The following is a 25,217-nucleotide window of genomic DNA, read 5'->3' on the forward strand; positions in this document are numbered from 1 at the left end:
CACCCACATATTTGTATAAACCACCTTGCGTATGGAAGTATGGCGGTCCCAGTAGCCACCCGACGACGATCGCCCGACCAGAAGATCACTGCCACTCCCCTGGGTCTCATATGAGGGGCGATGAGTAGACTAGTGAAACCCGGCGGTTCGGCAACGGCGAGCGCGGCGACACCCAAGCGGTCAGAGGCGGCCTCCACGCGGGCAAGACAGCAACCCTTGGCGGCGTCCGGCTGACGGAGCAATCGACTTCCATTTCTCACTCCAAGTCAAGTCCGCTGGAAGGGGGAAAGAGTCTCTCGGACGCTGAAGTTTGCCCATTAACGCCCCGGCGGCCGGAATGAACAAACTTGTTGAAATCGGAGATGTTTTTGGAGAGAAAAGTGCTCGGGTGAGGAGGCGACGCGGCCCCCCGACCAACTGTTGAGTGCTCCGTGCTCCTTCTTCAAAGGGGTCCGGAGGCTAATGCGAGCTAGCCTCCATGGCCCTCTGCAGTTGTAGCTTGTGTTTTTCGGCCAAACTACACGATCTAAGTTTGCAACAGCACGTAAGTTGCCTTTACTTCCACTCTTTGCATTGCCGGAAGTATTTTTCTGAAGTTTATCCACCCGATCACTTCACACTTATCGATAAAATACTAGTCCGCAACTTTGAAGTTTTGACAAACAATAGCCCTATGCTAAGTTTCTTCGAGTTGGATGCACGGTGGGCCAGAAGTAAGTGTTCTCTTGATTGATAAACTTAAATAAAAGATCTGTAACGGAAGAAAAAAGTAGGATGAATACAACTGAAGGGTGAAGGAAAGAAGGATGGAGAGTAAATGTCAGGGAGGGATGGAAGTAATATAGAAAGGGAGAGATCATGCAATGACAGAAGGGAGGAAAAGGTGTTGTGTGAAAAGGATGACAAAATGCTAGGATGGATGGTGTGACCTGTAGGGAGGAAAGAAATTGGGATGGTGGAAATGATGGAAAGATGTATGGCAGAAGGGATGTTGGAAGGAGAAGAAAGATCTGTCAGCAAGGATGGAAAGAAGGGAATGAAGAATGGTAGACTGGAAGGATGACAGCAAGCTAGGGTTAATGAATGTTAGAAAGGATGAACATGTATGGAAAGAAGCATACCATAAAGAATGGGGGTGTGACAACAATTGCATTTCAACTCACCAGTTGTGAACCTTTGGCGTGAGGCTGATTTGTTGCATGAGTTGCAATTTGATTGAAAAACTGTCTGACATTACTTAAATTATGATTCAATTTAATTTATGTGATGCGATTCGATATGTGGTGAAACAAAGTAATTTTATGATGGTCTCATCTCATTTTCTGAACTGCTTTATCCTCACTAAGGTCGCAGGGGGTGCTGGAGCCTATCCCAGCTGACTTCGGGCCAGAGGCGGGGGACACCCTGAATTGTTGGCCAGCCAATCAGAGGGCACAAGGAGACAAACAACCATTCACGCCCACACTCATACCTAGGGGCAATTTCGAGTGTCCAATCAGCCTACCATGCATGTCTTTGGAATGTGGGAGGAAACCGGACCACCCGGAGAAAACCCACGCAGACCCGGGGAGAACATGCAAACTCCACACAGGTGGACCGACCTGGATTTGAACCCAGGTCTCCCACTGTGAGGCGGACGCACTAACCACTCATCCGCCGGGCTGCCAATTATTATTATTATTATTTTAATGATGATGTTAATCCTAAATAACTCAATCAAAATGACATTTTCAGTATTTTAAACAAGAAATGGTTGTTTAATATTGCGAGTTGTTTCATTATGAGTCATCATTTATGACCAAGAAAGAAATGTAAAAAAAATCTCAGGAAAGTGTTATATAGGCCGCCTGGTGGTAGAGTGGATAGCGCATTTGCCTCACGATCTGAGATCGATGGTTCAATTACTGAAGGCTTCCGACCTTCCAGTTTGCGTGGGGTTTCTCCCACATCCCAAAAACATGTATGCATGGCTGGTTGGACACACTAAATTTCCCCTAGGTATGAACATGAACATGAATGGTTTTCCATCTCCTTGTAACAAGTGTAAGGAAGGGATGGAGGACAGGATGCAATAAATAAAATACATTTTTTTCTCTATATGTACTCTGAAAGCAATAATTGTCTTCCCATTCTTCCAGAAACATCAAGCACCCAAATCCCATTAATGCGTGGTAAAAAGAGGCACGTTGGAGTATCTTGGACCTGCAGATTTGGTCTGCTAAATCCAAGAACAGACACTCCCAGCCAGGGAAAAGAACACATACCTTTTCCCCTTCTCCTCAGACCTTCCCTTTGTTTGCTCCTTTCTTGCTGGCCAGTTGTCTGAGGACTGAGTCGGGCCCGGAGAGTCCCGACTGTGGCCTGGCACCCCGCCCTTATGGGTCAGCAGCCGGGGAAGTTTGTCGGGGACCAGAGGAGACCCAGTCTTCCAGCCTTCATCAAGGGGGTGAAGAGGGAGTCCACACGCCATGGGGCTCATCCCTGCAACGTCTTTGCTGTACACGGTAAGAACAAAGATTAGGACTCCATGTTCTAAACTTATGTTGACACGTGAGAATAGGGCATGACTCTGTAAGTCATTGTGGTAAGTACATCAACGCTACTGCTTTGATGTAGCATAATAACATCTATCTGCAAGCACTGTGGTGCTGCTACTTAGGAATACTTCTACATGTGTAGTACAGTGGTACCTCGACATACGATCTTAATCCGTTCCGGGACTGAGATCGTATGTCGACTTGTATCGTATGTATGAATTTCCACGACAACGCACTCGTAACGAAACAAACAAATTTAAATTAACTTGGATTAATATATACAGACACACCAAAACATACGTTTAATGTAATTTTACACAAAACTGAATACTATTTTTTTTATATATTTTTTTTTACCTTCGTTCTGGCCGGGTTAACTGTTTGCCACGCCTCCACCCTCACGTTTGCTATCGATGGGCTGTTTGCTGTTGTATTCCCTTCAAAATATTCCGAAAATGATGCACACAAATGTCCTCATAATAGGATAACGCACGACCACTTGCCAACGAGAAGTAGTCTTGAATGAGCGATCGCGGGAGCTAACAGGCTAAGGAAGGAAAAGCAGTGTTGGTCAGGACAGAAAAAATAAAAGCAAGCATGTGGTCAACGGCAGTGACATGTGTTTGTTTTCCCCCTTACGCCCACGCATATAGCAATTTGACCGTCCCGGGGGTGTGTGAGTCATGATGCAAGAAGAGGTTATCGTCAACATATTCTCTGACTTTCTCTACATGAGTTTTTTGGGTGCGTGCTTGTGTGAACTGACAGCGTGCCGGTTCATCACAGGCAGGTTGAGACCTCTCGCCCTGTAGCTGCCTGGGAGCTTGAAGGTTCCTGCATGCGGGAACCTGTCTTGTGGTTGTGCTGCCATTTCACTGATGCACTTAATTGATTGCTAATAGTGTGACCAACGAGTGTTTCAGATAGTTGAATATAATATGACTGATTTTGCAGGGGATTACAAACTGCCTCGGTCCATATTGCATTCACCATATATCTCTGCCTTGACTAAATGATTGACCAGGAGCACAATGAAAGTGATACAGTATCCGCCAGGGTAATACCATGTGCTATGATTAATGTGATCCATGCTTGTATCTAAGAGTGACAGACAGGAATTGAATAAAATATATGAAAAGGGTTCTTTTTTTTTTCCATCATAGAAAAATGGGAATGAATAATTATTTCATTTTTTAAGAATTTTGAAAGTTGTAACCTACAGATGGCAGCATAGTGCACTGCTAGTCACTTCTGCGACTCAGAGCTGTGTTCTTTTGGGTTTACTTCGAAACCTAGCTCTGTTCATTTTTATGTGAAGTTTCCATGTTTTCCCTTCCACATTCCATCCAGATGCATGTTAGAGTCATTTAAGAATTGTCCATACTGCAGCTGTGAATGTTGGTGGCACATACTGTACCATCCGTGACGTCATTTGATTTGTGTAAATGCCTGTTTCCCCCACCTGCGAAGCCCCAGTGGCAGCTGCATTCAAGTGCATGTGTCGTAAGTGGATCTTGTTTGGTAACTGGCTACTTCCTTGGCTGTAACCTGTCTTATCTATACTAAATAACCTACAGTGATCCCGTTGCTCTTGAAGAGTGTGGTGCTGTTGATGCATGCAAAAAGTGGTAATGTTCAATTTGATTTAATTTGTTCACTTGCCCCTTTCTAGTACATAGGGCATCTTTTAAATCTCTTTCTTTTTAAACAATGATTTACCGTATCTTTCAGACTACAAGTGACACCTGAGTATAAGTCGCACCAGCTGAAGAATAGACAATAAAGAGGAAAAAAATATGTCAAATTTATAAGTCGCATTTTTGGGACGGCAGTCATTTTAATCTTATTGAAAACCAAGAACAAACATCTTAAATTAACAATACTAAAATGGAGAACAACAGGCTAATTAGACATCTGCTAACAACGATTTTCCAGATAAATACAGCCTAAAAAATAACTAAAATCATTTGGAAAGCATTGTAAGAAAATATCCAAGGCTCGCATATATATATATATATATATATATATATATATATATATATATATATATATATATATATATACACACACACACACACACATACATATACATATATACATATATAATATTATTATTATTATTTTTTGGGGGGGTAATACACAAAAAAAAAATTGAATTTACTGGTGATTGCTTTGAACAGGTACGTGTATTCATAAATGGGCAGCGTCTGAGATGGTTAATGTCAGGGAGATGTTGGGGACAAATGCTGAATTGATGGCGCTTTCCCTCAACTAATCAGCACATTATTACATCACATTTCCTCTCCAGACACAGATGTAATTTGAAGAATTTGCAAAGATAATTGGAAAATGTTTTCTGCAGTGGAATCGCAATCCATAGCGGAATGCTTTGTGACCAATACGAGTTTGTTGGTATGTGAAGTCTATAGTTGTTTATAATTGTGGTTTCTTTACTTAGTAGCATGTACTCTTTGAAATTTTTCATAAATGTAAATTGGATTCGAAGGGATTTTCTGGGTTTAACATTGATGCCATGTAATTACACTGCCTTGGCCCAGGGGCTGAGTGATTCTGGGGTTGAGGGTTTGGTCCCAGGTCAGTCCTCACTGTGTGAAGTTTGCATGTTCTCCCTGGGCTTATGTGGCTTTTCTATGGGTGCTCTGTTTTCCACCCACATCCCAAATACATGCAATGCAGGCTGGTTTAACATTCTAAATTGTCCTTTGGTATGAGTGTGTGCATGAATGGTTGTCTGTCTCCTTCTACCCTGCGATTGGCTCGCCACCGATTCAGGGTGTGCCCTGCCTAGCTACGATTGGCTCCAGCACCCACCCCTTGTAACCCTTGTGAGGAGAAGCGGTTCAGAAAATGAATGAATATATACATTGAAGCAAAAACTACGCAGAAGTAAAAGCATTTGCGTTGACTCTATAGATTGGCAATCGGCTGAATTGTTTTTTTGTTTTTTTTAATTGCCAATGGGCTTTGAAAATCCCTTGTCGGTCAACATCTAGTCTTAAACCATTATCATGCTGACCCTACCTGTGATTAATTTGTACATTGAGCAAATATAACTGCCCTAACGGACATCCCGTAACTAGGGTAAGGGTTAGCATAGGGGTTTTCACTTGCATTCCTCCCTCATTTGGTGAACTCGTTCCTCGCTTTCCATTTATTTTTGTTTGTCTCCTAATATATCATACATTTGTACTTGGCAGATTCTCCAAACCAAATTATTAAGCATTTTTTTTGCAACATGCATTGTTTTGCTCTTGGTCATAACAATAGAAGATGTAGGCATGTTGGTTTCACACAAACAAAGACCAGAGACTCTTGCCAACATCTGAATGGCTTGTGTTTGTGCGTATGACCTTGTGATTAAAGTCGTTTGGTATTTATTTGGCTTTCTTTCTTTCTTTTTTTTTTAAATGTTAAATACCAAGTCCTGTTTTTCTTGTGTGACCACCCTCTTGCTTTTCCATCCATATGGTTTGCACATTTGGCAAGAAAGACCAGAGGCAATGTGTATCAACATGCATGCAACTTGTTTGTAGCAACGCAACCTAACTGTGATAGTGTAAAAAAAAATCTCTTTGTTTCTGGGTTAACAACATTTTTTTTAACTCCCCACATAATCCTTTTTAGTCTGCAAGGCAGGTTTTTCTTTTTACAACCTTCTGACTTACACAAATGTGTTGCTGCTTTTCTTTTTTTCTGTTTTCTTCCATGCACGCCACTTTCCTTAAATAGAAAATATGCCATTTTTGTGCCAACAATATGAGTTTAATTGAGTAAAACGATAGAAAACAACTTGATTATAACTTTAAACATGCTTTAGAATGGTTTGCATGTTTTTGGCCTGTCTATCTGCAGGTTTGATAAATGAGCAGTGATTGTGATCAATCTCCTGGTTCTTGTCGCCTGGCGTCAAATACCTTCCAAAAAGCTCATCTGGCTTTAACTAGCCTAGTTTTGTCTGCACTGTTGATTGACGTGATGTTGAACTCGCAGTCATAAGTCAAGTAGAGAACTCAAGACTGCTTGAGCTAATACATACCATTGTGCAAAAGAAAAAACCTTTCATTTGAAAGCTCATGATCACATTGGCCATAAAAGAAAAGTCAATGTCATCACGGATTCATGTGATCATAACCAGCACGGATGAATGCTGAAGGACTTAACCTTGAATTGACGTTTCTTTTGTTTTGTTCTCTTTTTTAACCTGTGGATAGCTCTTGAAAAAAAGTTGGCTTTTGAACACATGGGTTAACTACACAATTATATTTTAATGTTAGATGTGATAGTGATGCATGCAGTTTCAAAGGTAAAACTTTCTGTAGAAGTTTGAGACCCACTGATACAAAACATTCACATGGAAAAGTAATTACGGCAGCAACGAAGCACAGCTACTGACATTCATCTGCCGCTGCATATACTAGTCCTTTTATTCTGTTCATAACTTCAAAACCTCGTATTCGTGCACAGCCTTAAACCAAGGACCCCCTGCCTTTTTTGTGCCAAATGAACGGCATCATTCCTCCCCACAAGAAAAACAAACATCTGCACTCGGCATGTCGTAATGCGTTTACTTTTTTTTTTTCACTCCCTCTGCAATGCATTACGCGCATGCTCTGTTACTCTGATTTACACCAATAGGGTTTTCCTAAGGTTTATTCAAACCCAGAAGCATTTCTTTGTCTAGTCTGTTAAAAATGGGCGTTAGAAAAAAGAAAATCAAGTGACTCAAATTCCCTTTTGAGCATGGATCTTTTATTGCACAGATGAATGTATATTAGAATGTTGCAGGGGGCTGCTAAAACCTAACATGACTTTTGTCAGAATAGTGTTTATCCCTCCATACGTGGAAAAGCGAGCTAATTTTTGCACACTTTTTTTTATATCCTGAGCATCAGAAAAGTTCCACAAAGAGGTTAAGACGTAGGTGCATGTACGTCAGCTGCAATGCACTAGTTTGATTATAAATCACATTATTTCCCCCTATGATCTCACTTACAAACAATCTGCTTCATGTTCCTCCATCTAGACCCCTCCTCTTTTTCCACCTTGGTTTTATTGTCTTCTTTACCTTCATCATCTCATCCCTCAATCCTCTGTCGCACGGCAGCAAGTTAATGACTTTCTCAAGTAATGCCTGTATTTCTCGGTAATATTTTTTTTGAGTTTGTGTAAGAAAGCCAAACAAATGTCCATGGGCCTAGTAAATACTAATTAGTTGTACACAGCATCTAAAGCAGGGGTGCCAGACTCGGGTTGGTTCACGGGCCACTTTAACGTCAACTTGATTTCACGTGGGCCGGACCATTTTAGATATAATATTTAGATATTTTTTTTTATAAATGGATTAAAAGCCCTGAATATTCAGTTTTTTATAGATCTAAAACAATGTTTATTTTAGCTTTTTTATATATTTTTAGATTTTACAAAATGATTTTTGAACTAAAGATACAGAAAAAAAGAACAAAAAAATACTATTATTGATTTAAAAAGGGGAAAATCAGGAAATTTAATATACATCTATACTCTTCATTTTAATTTGATCCTAAAACTGAAAGTCAGCACTTGATTTACTTTCCCGGGCCACACAAAATGATGCGGCGGGCCAGATTTGGCCCCCGGGCCGCCACTTTGACATCTGTTCTGCAATATATCGCTATATTACATCGCACAATTATCGTATCGATTCAAAATCCTTCCGAAACAATCTTTAAACGTGTGTTTTTGTTGGAAATTAACAATTTGGTGGCTCCATTGCCACTTGGTTCCATTAGTTAGCAGCACACAGAAGTCATGCCTTGTAATCTCCCAAAATAACTGCAAAAAGGAGTGTACTGAAAGCTGAGCATACCTGTCAATTTATACATATTTCCTGTATTAATGTTTTTTTGATCATTTCAAATTATGTATGCCCTATAATGAACATTACTGCCATAAGTAGCAATTCAGTTAAATGGCCCAAATTGTTTCCATAGTCTGGAAGTCACGTAACTTTTGGTGATTTGACGGTTTGCGTTTTTGCTTACTTAATTATTGCTTCAAATGTTTCCATTTTGATTTTCGGGTAGATGAGGCAGAGTTGTGGAGTGCAACCTTGAATTATGACATGTTTGGGAGACAGAAGAAAGAGATTAAACATGTGTTGTGAATGCTCGACTCCTGCCAAGGATTAGGCCGTCCTTCCTCATATGGTCAAACCACTGCGGCTGTCCCCAAATTCCCTGCCCGGCATGTTTGGAAAGACACTTTCTCCCCTTGCTTAAATATTTCTCTATAGACCAGAGGTGGCGAACACGTGGCTCTCGAGCTGCATGTGGCTCCCGACCAAAATGAATGTGGCTCTTGGCTTCTGATCATATTTTGTACATACTGTGGCTCTCTTCCCTGTAGTTGATGTGTTAACACTGGCTAAGTTGCGTGTTGAGGGTGGACACTTACCTTGAAATGAACACATTGTTGTTTTGTAAGGGAAAGAAAGTGTTATGGTAAATAATATCGTGGCCGGATGATTCGCCTAAAGACGTTTCGCCGACGGACGTTTGACAGATGGGCAGGTCAAACGTCCGTCGGCGAAACGTCTTTAGGCGAATCATCCGAGTACCAAATAATATGGTTTTAATTGTGTGTGCGTGTGTTTCTGTTTTGACAAGTCACTACATGGTGTGGCTTTTAGACTTAGTTTTTTTTTTTTTGCTCTTTGTGTCTAACTTGTTCGCCACCCCAGCTATGGACCAAAGAGTGACAAAACCTATTTTACTTTTTTGTTTGTTAGCTATTTCCTTATCCTATACACCAGGGGTCGGGAACCTTTTTGAAAGAGAGAGCCATAAACAATTACTATTTTCAAATGTTATTCCTTAAGAGCCATACTCACAATTTAAGTCAAAATACATGAAAATGTGCCAATTTTTTAGTCATTTTACCACTTTTAAAGTACAAAAAGTATTTGAATTCTTTTGACAACATTGTTACACTGTTGCTAATCAATGAATATCAATGACTATCAATGAGAGAATAGATGCAGAAGACTAATGAAAAAAAAGTCAATGCCGCAGTGCCGACGAGACGTTCCTATTGGTGCATTCAGGACTCGGCTCTCTCACCACCGGTGTCCATATTTTAGCTCAGAGCCATATGCAACCATCAAAAGAGCCACATGTGGCTCCCGAGCCATAGGTTTCCTACCCCTGCTGTAAACGTTTCGGAATGGAGAGAGAGAGAGAGTGCATGGCTGGGGAATAAAAGGAAAAGGAATCGGGGAAGGAAGAATGACGGAAAGAGCTGCTTGTAAGCATTGGATGACTTCAACAGAAGGAAAACATGAGAGCTTTGTGGATAATATAAACTTCTAGAGGACAATCCTGGAACGTTTGCTTCTCACCCCATTATACATTTTTATGTTTTTTGAGTGACATTTGGCTGCCTTAGCTCTGTGTTTATGTATACATGTGGCTTTCCCGCTTATGGTAAGTGTGTGTGTGTGTGTGTGTGTTGCTTGAAGTGGGAGGTCTTAGCTGATGTCATCGAATGCAGCAGGCCGATCCTGGAAGAAGTGGCCCTTTGTTGGCAAACGTGAGCGTTAACTCGCCCCCGTGCTTCCACTCTGCACTCACGCTGGGGGGGAAAGCAGAGCGAGGAATGGCACCACCAAGACGGACCGCCTGCCCACTCGAGTGACAAATTCGAATGCCCCGAATCAGATCGTAGATCCATCCGCCGCTCTTTTCGGATCCGATTCATCCCAAAAAATATGGATCTAACCAGATTTGGAGCATGACTAAGAAGATGAAGACACTACTCAAAGAAAGTTTGGATTTTTGTTTCTTTTTTTTCACAAAGTGGAATAGCAGCAGGATCAATGCTCAGGAAAGCAGTAAGAAATAAGGCATTTGAACACCTTGGATCACTTGACTTTTTGCCCTTTTGTCTTGCCTTTGTTTGAAATATTCTCCTGTTGGGACACATGCAAAAGGCAGTTGTCTCGTTTCAAGCAACGTTTTTAAGCAACAAGGGAAAGGAAGCAAATGAAAATGCTGGAGATTTGTCTGAAATTGGTGGGGTGTAAATCTAAAAAGGGGCTCTCGTCCTCCTCCAGTTGCTACTTGGAAGGTAAGCGCACCTTCAGTTCTTTTGTTAGTGCTTTTTACTTTGAATGGATTCAAAGGAAGAGATGCTTGAAAGGGGGGGGGGGTAGCCAGAGAGGCTCTTAACCACGCAAGGATTTTGGCTTTGTGGAAACTGCGGAATGGGGAGGGGAAACGCAATTCAGGGGAGGCGAGGGAGGCCAGACACACTGGCTACCGGCGCAGGGGAGAAGTGGAAAAAGAGAATACACGGAAATCTGACTCCCCGGCCGTGTCCCACTTTGCTGTTTGTTTATGAGGAAAGTGCATCTAATCTCAAATCTGCACTCAAAACCAAATCCAAATCTCCCTAACAACTTTAATAATCCATTCAGAAGTTTCAAGAAAGTACTGTCTATTGTTCTTGGTGATTTCTTGGACTTTGTTGAATGCTTTTTCCTAAAGTGAGTAAATGATTTAGCAATGTTTAATAAAGGAAAATAAGAAACTAGAGCATACTCTAGTCTTTACATAATTGTTAACAATTTGTTGTGTTGAAAGGGACTCTAAGCGTGCCAAACATTGTGCAACCGAATGATTTAATCATCTACGTGATGCACTCCCTCCCCCAGTACCTTCCAAAACTCCCCCTAATGATGTTGACGGTAAGAAGACTACATTCTCAAGACTTTAGGTTTAAGGAACATTCCATTTGGAAATTTTTACCTGAACTGAACTTTTCTGTCCAAATTTGGAAAATTGAAATTATTGAAACAATTGTGATCTTTTGATGACGCAAATGAATGAGAGGTTCTGCTTCTATGCCAGGCCATGTTTAAAAAAAATATGCTAAACACTTACCAATTCTTTCCATTTAAAGCATTGCGACCACAGTTTGGATAATTTTCTTCATGTTACTTTCTCACTTCTGTTTTTGTTCACCAATGATATCTCGCTGCACCATTTTGCTGAATTTAATTCATGCCTCTGAAGCAAAGGAAGGCCAATTATTGGCTGTTCACTACTACTCAGACTATTTGGGTTAGCCAATAATGCACTGCATTTTGTTGCAGATGTTTCCAGATGCAATTACATAACAATTAGGTTCACATGGACCACCTGTGTCAAAGTGGCGGCCCGGGGGCCAAATCTGGCCCTCCGCATCATTTTGTGTGGCCCGGGAAAGTAAATCATGAGTGATTCTGTTTTAGGATCAAATTAAAATGAAGAGTATAGATGTATATTAAATTTCCTGATTTTTTTTCCCCTTTTAAATCAATAATTGTAATTTTTTAATCCATTTTTTTCTGTGTTTTTAGTTCAAAAATAATTTTGTAAAGTCTAAAATATATATATTTTTAAAAAGCTAAAATAAACATTGTTGTAGATCTATAAAAAACTGAATATTCAGGGATTTTAATCCAGTTCTTTTAATCTATTTATTAAAAAAAATATCTAAATATTATATCTAAAATGGTCCGGTCCACGTGAAATCAAGTTGACGTTAAAGCGGCCCGCGAACCAACCGGAGTCTGACACCCTTGACATAGACTTTTTGATGAACACGTAAATAGCAGATCTTTAATGGTTTCCCTTTTTTTAACCATGTTTTTCTTCTGCCCCAACTAGCATGGGTTTTGAAAACATGCGTGTCTTGCATCACCATGTACTAAGAATTACGTGCATTACAATTGCCCAAAGCAGTGGAGTCATGACCATAAAGTCTTTACAAGCCACATGCACATACTCTTAATCATTTCTTTGTCATTTTGGCAAAGCGGCCAGAACATGCTGTAATTTCTCCCTCATCTTTTGTTTGGTTTTGCTCCGATTTGCTATTTTAGAATGGATTTTAGCTTGAGTTGGGTGGCACTTGCTTGTTATATTGGTGAGTCTTCATCCTTTCACAAAAGCCTGTGGTATTTGCGGCACCTTAAGTGGATGTGTGTGACAATGGCTGCCCACACGCTTGCAGTCTAGGCCAACTCTGGTCACAAAGAATGTTTTGCCTCCTTTAAGATTCCTGCTTTACCCTGTTGTGCTCTTTTATCATTCGAATGATCTGTGTGTTAGGTAAAGGAAGCATTTAATTTTTTTTGTGCCTCTTCGTTTGACATGTCTTGTCCATTTGTGCACAGGAAGGAACATTAAAAGACGAAGGCAATTCATTTTTATGGCCTTTGCATGAAACCCACTACACACACTTCCTATTAATTTATCTGTGTTGGGGCATTATAATTCTGTCTGGCTCTGTGCACATGATAAAGATATTATCTTCTTTAACATTTACATTTACAAATATGTGTGAAATTTGTAAAGGCCCAATTATCAAATGTATCTTGAGGTTAATCCTGGGTTTATTGGGTGCTGATAAATGTAAATGTCAAAGGAGAAGACACTATCTTTAGGGATTTTGTTTTATAAACACAGTGGTACCTAATAGTTAAGACATTAATTCATTCCAGAAATGGTTTTGTAACTTGGGTATTGTAACTAGAGACATATTCCACATTGAATTAGGATAATTTGTTACCAATTTTGTATGACATATCTATGCAAAACAAAAAAAGGATAAGAATTTTTTTTAGGTCATTAAAACAAATAAGAAATGCAAAGATATTTTTTCACTAATGTGAAATAGTGAGTGGTAGCTGAGTAAACATGCATACACATGCCTGTAAACACACATTTAACAACTTACAATTATGTTGCACACACTAGAGCTACTACATTCTATTCATGAAACACAGTATATCCTTCTGTCCTTCCTTTGCAAATTTCCCTGGAATTTTGGTTATGGTCATGCATGACTGCCTTCTTTTGTCTCAAGTAGCTTTAAGGTGAAATCATGGTCTTGCAGCGAGTACATGCTTTGCATACCTACTCTGCCATTCCAATTTGACTTCAAGAACACCATTGTTAAAGAAAAAGTGAATTTTATTGAGTTCACCAATGTTGTCTTTTTCTTTTCTGTTTATTTCTAGAGCTGTTAGGCTTGTAACAGAATGTGCGTTTTGTGTTGGGGGATGCACGTTTCGCTTCTTCCAGAACATATGTGACAACAGCTGCACGCGTTTAAGACAAACTGCTATTCAAAGACTCCTCCCACTCAGCCCCGAACTGGCCGTCAAGACATTTCCCGATGGCCTGAGGTCTTAAAAAGCTTGGCCTTGGTGAAATGCAGTCGTACCTCTACTGATGAAATTAATTACTTCCAGAACTTTTATCGTAACTTGTATTTTAGTAGAGGAGTACTTTATATGTAAATTCTGTAATTTGTACCATGGTCCTCAAAAATCAACCAACTAAACAAGAATGATTATGTTTGACTTTCACACAGAATTAAAAGAATGTCTATGAGGATGCTCCCACCATTGACGTTTTGCCAACTTTTTCACATTTTAAATTTACCACATCCAGTTAATCTTCTGTAATTTGTGTAATTCATGCCAACCATCATTAAAATCACAACTCTGAAGACAGTCTTGGTGCCTTGATGCATTCTCATGGCCTGAGTTGAGCTAGTTGCTCAGGTAGGAAGTCAAAACAAAGCTGAGATAATCCAGGAAATGAAAAGATATGATGACAGACTAACAAAACTGCCCATCACATCAGCATGTGTATTCCTCCAAGAGATAATCAACCAGTGGAATGAGAGCTCAATGAAATAAAGCGTGGAAACTCCTAATATAATTTTCCACATGCAAAGCTGTATGAGAAAATCAGTGGGCCAATGTTCCTGCATACCATAAAGGCTTACGAGATCTCCCACATAGCTGGATTTCCTCACATTGTTGTCTGCTTCCGCATTACACCTATAAATGTATATTTCCTTATTTTCAGAAGCTCTCCAGAGACCAGACTTTGAGAGTCAAGGTCTGACTGAAGCAGCCCGCTGGAACTCCAAAGAGAACCTCTTAGCAGGACCCAGCGAAAATGACCCCAATCTGTTCGTGGCACTGTATGACTTTGTGGCCAGTGGTGATAATACACTCAGCATTACTAAAGGTAAGGGCTAGATCAACATTTCGTGCATTTAATAATGTGAATTTGGGCTACTGATTAATATTTAGCACGTAGTGACATCTGTCTAAGTGGAATTACATGTAAACATTCTAATTACTAATGCATTGGTAGAACAAAAATTAATCTGATTATTTCATTGATTTTCACATGAACACATTTAGGACACAGATTAACAGACTGCAAAACTAGCATAATTTAGGTTTGATAATATGGTTTTTACCTGAACATATGGATCGCAATTAGTTGTGTAACTGATTATCTTTGAGTCGTATGGATCACTCTCTACATGGTCTGTGGATCGTCATTTGTGACATTTCTGTGGGAATATTCATTCATTGTTTCAGTAGGGAGTGCGATGCTAGTTTTCATTTAAGTATGAATAATATTTTCCACTGTATGTATAAAGCTAGAAAACAATTTAACATTCTAATACAATGTACTATCTGATTTTTTTATGCCTGGTTAGTGTTACAATTTGCATCAACTGAAGTGTAATTAACTACTTGAAAACTCATTGGACTTTGATGGACTGTCCAAAATCTTCCAGTTTCCATCAGCACATTATTTATGCTCGATTACAAATGTAACGATCGATCACAGAGTAGCCTTCAGATTTTTTTTCTATCTACAATCTCAATCTCAAATTCAAAGCACTTCTTTGTAATCGTTTGGGTTTTTAAATGGTTCTCAAAATGCATTTGTAGGCGAGAAGCTTCGTGTGCTGGGTTATAACCACAATGGCGAGTGGTGTGAGGCTCAGACCAAAAATGGCCAGGGTTGGGTGCCTTCCAACTACATCACCCCCGTCAACAGCCTGGAGAAACACAGCTGGTACCATGGGCCCGTATCGCGCAACGCTGCTGAGTACCTGCTTAGCTCGGGGATCAACGGGAGCTTCCTGGTGCGTGAAAGCGAGAGCAGTCCCGGTCAGAGGTCCATTTCCCTACGCTACGAAGGCAGGGTCTACCACTACAGGATCAACACGGCGTCTGACGGCAAGGTAATGCTCTTAGTGAATTACACTTAAAAAGAGTCTTCAGCACTTTTGTTGACCAAAAGAAATGGTACACGGTCGATTGGTCGCCGGTCTTTTGGTCGCCCGGAAGGTTATTGATAAGTACCATTTAAATCGTTGCTCAAATTCCCTAAAAACAAACTGCTCAGGGCCATTGTTGGCTTTTAATTATGCGTAAACCGTGTTGTTTTACCTTGTTTGGTCGTCGGTCTTTTGGTCGCCCGTTGTCGCGGTCCGGGCGACCAAAAGACCGGCGACCAATCGACCGCACACGAAAGAAATGAAGTCACATATCAAGGAGAGCTACAGTAGTTAATGCACTTTAAAATGCTACAGTGAAACTCAATTGCCACAACCCTTTCATAAATTCAAATACATACGTGTGCAGAATTTCCCTTTATTGATACATAACCGGTATAATCTTAAGATCTTGATGGGCCATTTTCTCATTACTAATATTAAGTTACCGAAAACTGTTTTTAAAAAAACAGGCTACCATGCTTTGTTTTGACCATCTCAATTGCACTCGATGAAATTATTTTTTGGTGTCTTTTTTAGGTTTCATTACTGAGAGAAATACATTTTTCATACATGACCGCGCAAATTGTTTCTTGAAGATATGTGACCAAAGAAATAGTTTTTATTGGGCATTCAGTTTCATTAAAAAAACACTCTAGATACCATTCTTTATGCAGATCAGAATGCATTCAAAAAAGCAGCTGTGCGACATTGCAGCCAGCCATGCAGCGAGGAGCATGACAAGAATGCTCCTAAGCACCACTGTGCTGCACAGAATGACCCGCAGACACCAACGCCCACGCATAGCTCACAGAGATGCAGCCAAGTATGCTTGCGCACACGCTGTTGCATTTCCCAATTCCTATTTTGTTCCATGCTCCCACTGAGAGCTCCAGTTCAAAGCTTTGGTATGATGAATATGTCTAATAAATTCAGATTACCTCAGTATTCCACCCAGTCTGTCACTTTGTGTCATGGTTTCTCTCGCTCTGATCTCAGCACGCTCTACACGCTGCTCAATAAATTAACATTTCTTTGTATTTAAAAGGCAATTGACAACTAAATGGTGACCCCTGCAACATTGGGACTCTTTTCCTTTAAAGTCTGTTCACAAGTGAAGAGGCAACAAAGAGTTTGTAGAGAAAATGGTTTTTGTCACGTTATGCAAGACTTGGACAATGGAAAAGACTCTTTCCACAAAGCATTGACAAATGTGCTCCTCTCCACCCTGCTTCCTGACACGCGGCTTGTGAATGCAGTGGAACATCCAATACTGGAAATTGAAAAAATCCCAACGTTCAGAAACTACCTATCACCGTTTATTGCACCGCTCTTTGCTGATGGTAGTTTTGTATATGATGCAAAGCTGGCATCTTAAACCAAACTTTCTTTATTCTTCTTTATCTTAATCTTAGTCTACACTTTTTCAGTTCACTACTGGTGTCATATATATGACAGCCTTTCATCAATTTACAAAAAAAACAATCTAAAATGCTCCTAAATCAACAGACAAGGCCACAAATCAATAGGAAGTGAACCCAAAATGGCCTTATATCAACAGGAAGTGACTCCTAAGCCAACACAAAGTCTTGGGTGTTTTATTTTTTTACTATTACTGCAAGGTCTCCAGAAATTTCATTTTCTATGTAATGTAAGTAGTTTTTTTGTGGCTAATCATATTTTAAGAAAGCAATTAATTTACACACTCATCACCCGTATCCCCCAGGCTTGTAGAATCAAGAAATACCTTAACTAGAACTTGTTTGACAAAGTAAAACTTCTTTCTCCTGCAGCTGTACGTCTCATCAGAGAGCCGCTTCAACACACTGGCCGAACTGGTGCATCACCACAGCACAGTGGCCGACGGCCTCATCACCACACTGCACTACCCGGCTCCCAAGCGCAACAAGCCCACCATTTATGGTGTGTCCCCAAACTACGACAAGTGGGAGATGGAGCGCACTGACATCACCATGAAGCACAAGCTAGGCGGCGGCCAGTATGGCGAGGTGTACGAGGGCATTTGGAAGAAGTACAACCTCACTGTGGCTGTCAAAACGCTTAAGGTGGGAGTGCATGAGTAGCAGAGGTGGGGGACTAGAGTCAGAATTTGATAAGTTTCGGAATTTGATAAATGATAAATGGTTTAATACACTTATGCTCCAGAAAAATCGATTTGAGGTCATTAATCACAACTGCAATACATATACAGTATTTTTCCGACTAAGTCGAACATGAGTATAAGTCGCATCAGTAAAAACTGCACAATAAAATGGAAAAAAAATACATGCAAGTCCCCATTGGGTATAAGTCGCATGACAATTGTTCAAATTCTATCAGCAAATTTATTATGATATATGTATTTTTTTTAAAGCCAACAAAGTAACATTTTAGAATCAAAACTAGATTTATAGGGCACACAGAAGTCCAGTAGAAAGCATCAAAACAAACTTAGACAGCATTTGTCTCGTTGAAATGTGCTTCCATCCGGTGGATTGAGGGTGTAAATACAACCAGCCTTGTTTTGCAGGAGGACACAATGGAAGTAGAGGAATTCCTCAAAGAGGCGGCTGTAATGAAAGAGATTAAACATCCCAACCTGGTGCAACTCTTAGGTGAGGCTTAGCGTTTCATCCCTGCTAACCATTTGTATCATTTGCCAACTGGTGTTTTCCTTGTACCACTCCAGGCGTATGCACACGGGAGCCTCCGTTCTATATTATCACCGAGTTCATGACCCACGGCAACCTCTTGGACTACCTACGGGACTGCAACCGAGAGGAAGTCAATGCCGTGGTACTGCTCTACATGGCCACTCAAATCTCCTCGGCCATGGAATACTTGGAGAAAAAAAACTTTATACATAGGTGAGTTGTAAAGATAGTGTTTACTTAGAAGGCAAAAGCATATACAAAAGTGTTGAGATGCACTTGCCGCAAGCACAAGTTGAGAATGGTAGGCTAGGTGTGACTTTGAAAGTCAAACATTTATGGGATGAGTTAAAGGGGAAATTCCTTTGACCACTGACCTCACAAACATCGGCTGAACGAGCAGAAAAATCCCACAGACACACGCTGAAATGTTGCTGATAGACTTCCCAGCAGAGTAAAAAGTTTCCAGCGTTTTCAGTTGAAAAAAGGGGCAACCTTTACTTCTTCTATACTGCAGCCAGTTATACTAGTATATTTATCCCGACAATTTATAATATAATATTTCAAGTGGCTCATATTCCCCATCTCTTAGTTTATATTAACACAGTGGTGTCAGTCATTTTTGTGGTGGGCCACTTTGTTGTTGTGATATCCCATGGAGGACCATTGACTTTGAATCCATTTTCATGTACGATTGTCTTTTTATGTACCAAAAAAACTGATAATTAGTTTTAAAAAACAGACTTCAGTAAAATATGCAACCATTGCATTTGTTTTGAAAGAGGGATTGTGAGTAAAAAATGCAATATTTTGATTTTTTTTTTGCAATTCTGCTATTTTAGCTAGAAACCAATTTGATACACAATGTTGACTGTCTAATTACATTAATTATGTGATAGAATGAATCCAGGCTCTTGACCTTAATACCTATTCATTAACACAAAACCCTCAACAACATGGCATATTTAATGACTAACTAATATTACAAATTGACCATACAGGTTAACATATGAACATTGTTATATGTTATTGAAATTCAATACACCTTGTGGGTTATTAAAATAGATATGCTTGTCTCATTTTCTTTGTGTATTATTAGATAAGTGGTTAAATATTTTCAATAGTAACTAATGATAAAAAAATGTGAATTCTCTACTGCAGGGATCTCGCTGCCCGCAACTGCCTGGTGGGTGAAAACCACCTGGTCAAGGTGGCAGACTTTGGCCTGAGCAGGCTGATGACGGGGGATACGTACACAGCCCATGCAGGGGCCAAGTTCCCCATCAAGTGGACAGCTCCGGAGAGCCTGGCCTACAACAAGTTCTCCATCAAATCGGACGTCTGGGGTACGTCACTTATCACCCCGCTCTCAAAAATGTGTTGGAATATACGATATAATACAGTGATTAATATATTGTACTTATTACAGGTATCTGTACTTACTGCCTTTTCCGACAAACCATATGTATCATTTGATAATCGAAAAATCGTGAAGTAAGGTCACCCCTACCCCACCCACTACCGTATTTTCACGACTATACGGCGCATTGTATTTTTAGCCGCAGTGTCAGTAACGAGTGCTAGTTCTGTATTTTACACACACAAAGGACGCACCGTTTTTATAGACGCAGCCAGGCATGGCAAAACATACACCAGCTTAAACATACGGACACACGCTAAAAACACGTTTTTCAAAAGGCAACAGAAGTAAAAATGAGTTTGGTTGTACTTTATTTAGCCATTTTACAATGTACTCGCGTCATCATCACCCACAAATCCATTCGCAAATAGTAGCTAGCTAGTAGCTAGCGTAACTATTCCAACGCTGCCTTCCATGCTTCGTAAAGCTGTGTTGATGTCGATGTCCAGGCCACAATCCATTGGGTGTATTGACAAAAGAACTATATATCCCAGCAGTCACTGCGCAGTACTTTTTCTACGGGGAAAATAGTAGAGTCGGGGGCTGCTTGCCGTAGTTGTGAGAGCTGTAGAGGATGGTGTACCCTATCGACTGATTTTTTTTTTATTTTATCGTGATAACAATTTTAGTATTGGTCCATATATAAAGCGCACTGGATTATAAGGCGCCCTGTCTATTTTGGAGAAAATTTAAGACTTTTATGTGCGCCTTATAGTCATGAAAATACGGTACCTTTTTTCAGTGCTGAGTCCTAGTAGCAAGAGTGGCTTCTGCTTACATCTTTCACCGTGGATTTTCACATTTTTATGAACTTTATTTATTTTTTTAATTATTAATAGCAGAAAAAAATCACAGAGAAGTGAATTTGCGATAAGTGAAGTCGCGATAATCGAGGGAAGACTGCAACTATACTTTTCTAGTCTTTCTGGTAAATAGGGAATGGTAAATTAATTTCAGCTATGAATTTATTACAACTCGGCAATGAGTTCGGAGGGAGGGCAGCTGAGAAGCGTTTCAATACCAACAAAGGGCACCGAAATGAAGATAGCTGTTAGGCATGCTGTGATTCGAGCATAAGACAGCAGGCAGGAAAGAGAAGAAAAGCGCGGTTGCATCAAAACATACCTGTCACTGTTAATTTAATACAACGTGATCTTAATTGTAATATTGATTTTGACTTACAAACTGTACACTGGTAGCATTTGGTGTGCTCCTGTGGGAGATCGCCACCTACGGGATGTCCCCCTACCCTGGCATTGACCTGTCTCAAGTTTACGAGCTGCTGGAGAAGGACTACCGCATGGACCGCCCCGAAGGCTGCCCCGAGAAGGTCTACGAACTCATGAGAGCTTGTGAGTAGCAAAATGATAAAAGTGTTGGTGTACTGCTGCCATTTTTCCGTTGTGATGAGTTCTTCTCTTTAGGTTGGAGATGGAACCCTTTAGAACGTCCGTCTTTTGCAGAAACGCATCAAGCTTTTGAGACCATGTTCCAGGAGTCCAGCATCTCTGACGGTTAGTCTGTAAATTCTTCTTTCTTCTTTTAATTAACAATCCCAAAATTCTGATTTCGACACGATACCTGGATTTATGGTCTCATAATCGTTTCATGAGTAGCCATTTTTAAATGCCAGAAGTGTTTTAGCCAATCTAATGGGAGTATTTCAGATAGGCAATGTTGTTTACATGGACGCCGTCACTTTGATAGTTGCATATAAACTGAAATTGCTCAAACTGTATGAAAAGGAGGATGTTATGTATTTTGTCCTAGTCATGTTGCTCTAGGTTAGTCTATCTTGCCATAATTTGATTTGGTGTGACTCCCAGTTTACTGCCTTGCAGCTGTGCTAACACTTAGTCATATAGTGTTTAATTGTTTCTTACACAAATGTTACTTAAAAAAACATCTTTAAAAAAAGAGAAGGCAGTGTTAGTATGTCAAAGTTCTCAATTTTTCGCTGTGTAAAGAGGGCATTTGCACACAACATTAAACTTAACAGCACAAAGAAAAACACACAAAAGACATCACATTAAATCACTGAAGGTTTTTTTTTTCTTTCTTTCTGTCTTTTAAACGCTTCATCAGGAGAATGGCATTTTGAGTCATCTCATGACAAGGGTGTTACACGTGGTTACAAAACGATGTCAACTTATATCTCAAGGCACTGTTGTAATAATGATTTGGAAAGCCTTAGGAATGTTGATATTTCTGAACAAATGTTACTACATTAACCTGTATATTTATAGAGGTGGAAAAGGAGTTGGGGAAGAAAGGCAAGAAGGGGATGTTGGGCCCTGTTCAGCAGGCTCCGGAACTGCCCACCAAGACCAGAACTCTGCGTAAAAACAAGGACAATCGAGACAGAGATAGTCCAGGTAAGGAGATTTTCATATCAACAATTGGTCTGTAGCTGAGCCCTTACTTTTTTGATTATTTTTTTAAAATTATTTCAGATGTCGTGTGCTGCAGTTGCATGCTTTCTCCATTCTTGCATGAACACAGTAAATGTTAGCTTCGGTTGTTTTTAATGTGAATGCTTGTTTGTCTCTGTGGCCAAAGTTTTTCTTTGGCAAAAACAAGGGGTTTGCCCTCTCATGAAAAGTCGGGGCGAAATGTTTTGCCACCATATGTGTGTCCCTGATCATGTTTCATCCTCCTCAGACCCAGTGGACCCCGATATGGCACTCCCCTCCCCGATGGTCCCCAGGAAAGAGCGCCCCATCCTGGACGGCAACCTGAATGAGGATGACCGGTTGCTGCCCAAGGACAAGGACAAAGACAAGACACGTGGCGGTTTCCTGAGCCTCATCAAAAAGAAAAAGAAGAACGCTCCGGCACCTCCCAAGCGAAGCTCCTCTTTCCGCGAGATGGATGTCCACCCTGACCGGCGGGGTGGGTGCACGGACCCTCGTGACGCTGACTGCTTTAACAACGGTGGCTCTCTGTCCATCAACGACGGGGCGCACACGCTCGATTCCTCCAAGTTTCCGGCTACCAACAATAATGGCACAAATGGAGCTCCTTCCTACCCGGGACCCTTGTTCCTCCGGAAGAAGGGTGTGCCTGCGCCTGTGGGCAAGGCGCCCAATACCCCTCCCGCGGAAGAAGAATTCGTGACGAACTCTAAACGCTTCTTTTGGTCCCCCAGCCTGCCCGCCGGGTCGGACGGGAAGCAGTGGCGGTCAGTCACGCTGCCGAGGGACTTGGGCCAGCGGCATTTTGACTCTGGTACTTTCGGGGGGAAACCGGCGCTCCCGCGCAAGAGGACGAATGAGCAGAAAGGGGACGCCGGGCCTCAAAGGGGAGCCCTGACACCCCCGCCGCGCTTGCCCAAGAAGGCGGAAGAGTCGCCGGACGAGGTGCCGAAAGACGCCGACCCGAGTCCCGGGTCTAGTCCTCAGGCTCTCACCCCTAAGGTAGTGAAAAGGCTCGGGCTCCCAGAGAACTCCAAGACGAACGCCCTGCACGCCGAGCTTCTCAAGCCCAGCATCTTTCCGGCGTTGGGAGCCGCCGGAGACGAGTGCCGGGCGCGTCGCAACAGGCACGCCGCTGACACCACGCGAGAGAAAGGGAAGTTCCAGAAGACCAAACCAGCTCCCCCGCCGCCTCCCCCCACCAACGCCAGAACGGGTAAGACCTCCCGCGGTCCGGTTCAAGATCTCCCGTCCCCTTCGGCAGAAATCAAAGCCAAGGGGCTCCCGTCCACTCCGGAGCCCCAACACGGAACCACTCCCGGCGAGGGGACCAAGAAGCCGCTGCCCCCGAGCTCCAACACCAAACCTCAAACGCTCAAAACCTCGGTTTCGGCGAGCGGCTCCCTCGGGGGCGAGCCGGCCGCCTTCATCCCCCTCGTCAACCCTCGGCGCTCCCTGCGTAAGACGGCCCCGCGCCAGGCCTCGGAACGCACGCCCAACTCGGCCGTGACCCTGGAGATGGTCCTGGAGGGCGCCGAGCGGCTGCGCACTGCCATCGGCCGTAACTCTGAACAGACCGGCAGCCACGGCGCCGTCCTCGAGGCTGGCAAGAACCTGTCCAAGTTCTGCGTCAGTTACGTGGACTCCATCCAGCAGATGCGTAACAAGTTCGCCTTCCGAGAAGCCATCAACAAGCTGGAGAGCAGTCTTCGCGAGCTGCAGATCTGCCCCAACGCCTCCGGGGGTGCTAACGCCCAGCAGGACTTTACCAAGCTGCTGTCTTCCGTCAAGGAGATCAGCGACATTGTGCAAAGGTAGCGGACCACGCACAATATCGCCAAGAACTGAAACAAAACTGTTAACGACACCTTACTGCGATACGTCACTTGTGGCCTTTCTGGCTAGGATTTTGTCAGATGTCAGAGATGGTGCAAATTGAGCAACTATGACCGAGTTGTCGCGCTTGATGTTCATTCCTCGCTTACTCGCAGGAACACGTGCCTGTTTTCCAAGTAATGTGCATTTGACTGAGCTTGGAGCATCCAAAATCCATGTTTAAGAGTCAGTCCCCTATGTCAAGGTTTTCCAAACTAAAGGGGCGGCACCCAAAGTGGGTCACAGGAAGGGCTTTTTGATTTATGTGTTCTTTATTGCAATCCCCCTCCTCCACCGTTAATTGTGTGAAAGCACACATTTTAGGAACTACTCTTGACGGTGCACCACCAAACAAAAATGTGGCAAAAAGTAGTCGCAGTACACCATGGGTGCAAACGAAGGTGTTGCAGTTAGAAGTTATACAGATTTCATTATTCATGTTAGTTCATCTTATTTCCGATGCATGAACTAGTGCTGGGTGATATGAAATTATAAATAATTACCAAGGCAGTGGATTTCAACTAGCAACAACCGAGTGTCTATTTAAACAAGACCGTGGCATCTTAATGATACTTTTGGTTTAATCCAATCCAGGTCCAAATCTCTAAATTGCTAGTCTTCTCTGCCGGATTTAATTCGTCACCCGAGTCTCGGCCACTTTCAGTGGTTGCCAGGCAAACTACCTGCCACAGGAATAAAGTCAACAAAAAGGTCAATAGAGGTCTTCCGACTGCACAACGTTTGCACCCTACTTATACTGCATTGCTTGACACAATATGCAATGTGATGTCCTGACTTGATGTATTTTGACTAATTTCGGTCCCAGGATGGAACTTTGAGGGATCTGGAAACATTTGGGAACCGACTCGAGAGAAAAGTATTTTTCTTCTACGGCCGGAATGCCTTTTTCTTTGTGGTTCCCTTTTTTCCACTACGTTGCCATACAATGACGACAGCCATGAACAGTAAGTGTAGTGTGTATTTTTTTTATATATATAAATATATTTTGTGCCTTAAAGACTGACGTTAAATGGTCATAAGCCCTTCCCCCAAAAAGCCCGTTCTCGCCATATCCTGAGGAATATTGTGGACTCTTGACCAGAACTTGACAGTTTATTAAAAGCCATCAGTAGCAGCTTCAAAACCTTAATGACTCTACAATGTTTTTTTTCAGTCTGAATGG

General features: G+C 41.7%; 1 protein-coding gene across 3 annotated transcripts; it reads left to right on the top strand.

The window, feature by feature from the left end:
• On the top strand, positions 1–25,184 carry abl1 (c-abl oncogene 1, non-receptor tyrosine kinase). 3 transcript variants are annotated; one of them, XM_077622616.1, is made up of 12 exons: positions 1–544; positions 2,139–2,504; positions 14,459–14,623; positions 15,346–15,641; positions 17,468–17,740; positions 18,205–18,289; positions 18,364–18,541; positions 19,487–19,671; positions 20,945–21,097; positions 21,170–21,259; positions 21,992–22,120; positions 22,407–25,184. In XM_077622616.1, exons 2-12 carry the CDS (start codon positions 2,378–2,380, stop codon positions 23,975–23,977), a joined length of 3,252 nt encoding a protein of 1,083 aa, XP_077478742.1. In that variant the 5' UTR covers positions 1–544; positions 2,139–2,377; the 3' UTR covers positions 23,978–25,184. The 3 variants fall into 3 exon arrangements, with proteins under 3 accessions (XP_077478742.1, XP_077478744.1, XP_077478745.1); XM_077622618.1 differs by having other exon boundaries at positions 2,319–2,504; XM_077622619.1 differs by lacking the exons at positions 1–544; positions 2,139–2,504 and adding an exon at positions 10,088–10,661.
• The last annotated feature ends 33 nt before the right edge of the window (positions 25,185–25,217 follow it).

This window comes from Stigmatopora argus, chromosome 16 (genome assembly GCF_051989625.1).
Source record: "Stigmatopora argus isolate UIUO_Sarg chromosome 16, RoL_Sarg_1.0, whole genome shotgun sequence".
NCBI lineage: Eukaryota > Metazoa > Chordata > Actinopteri > Syngnathiformes > Syngnathidae > Stigmatopora > Stigmatopora argus.

Excerpts from the sequence above, each read along its gene's own strand:
- abl1 (XM_077622616.1), top strand. The coding sequence starts at position 2,378 with ATGGGTCAGCAGCCGGGGAAGTTTGTCGGGGACCAGAGGAGACCCAGT. Across the intron at positions 19,672-20,944 it reads CATCAAATCGGACGTCTGGG|CATTTGGTGTGCTCCTGTGG; the intron begins GTACGTCACTTA and ends GTACACTGGTAG. Across the intron at positions 22,121-22,406 it reads TCGAGACAGAGATAGTCCAG|ACCCAGTGGACCCCGATATG; the intron begins GTAAGGAGATTT and ends CATCCTCCTCAG.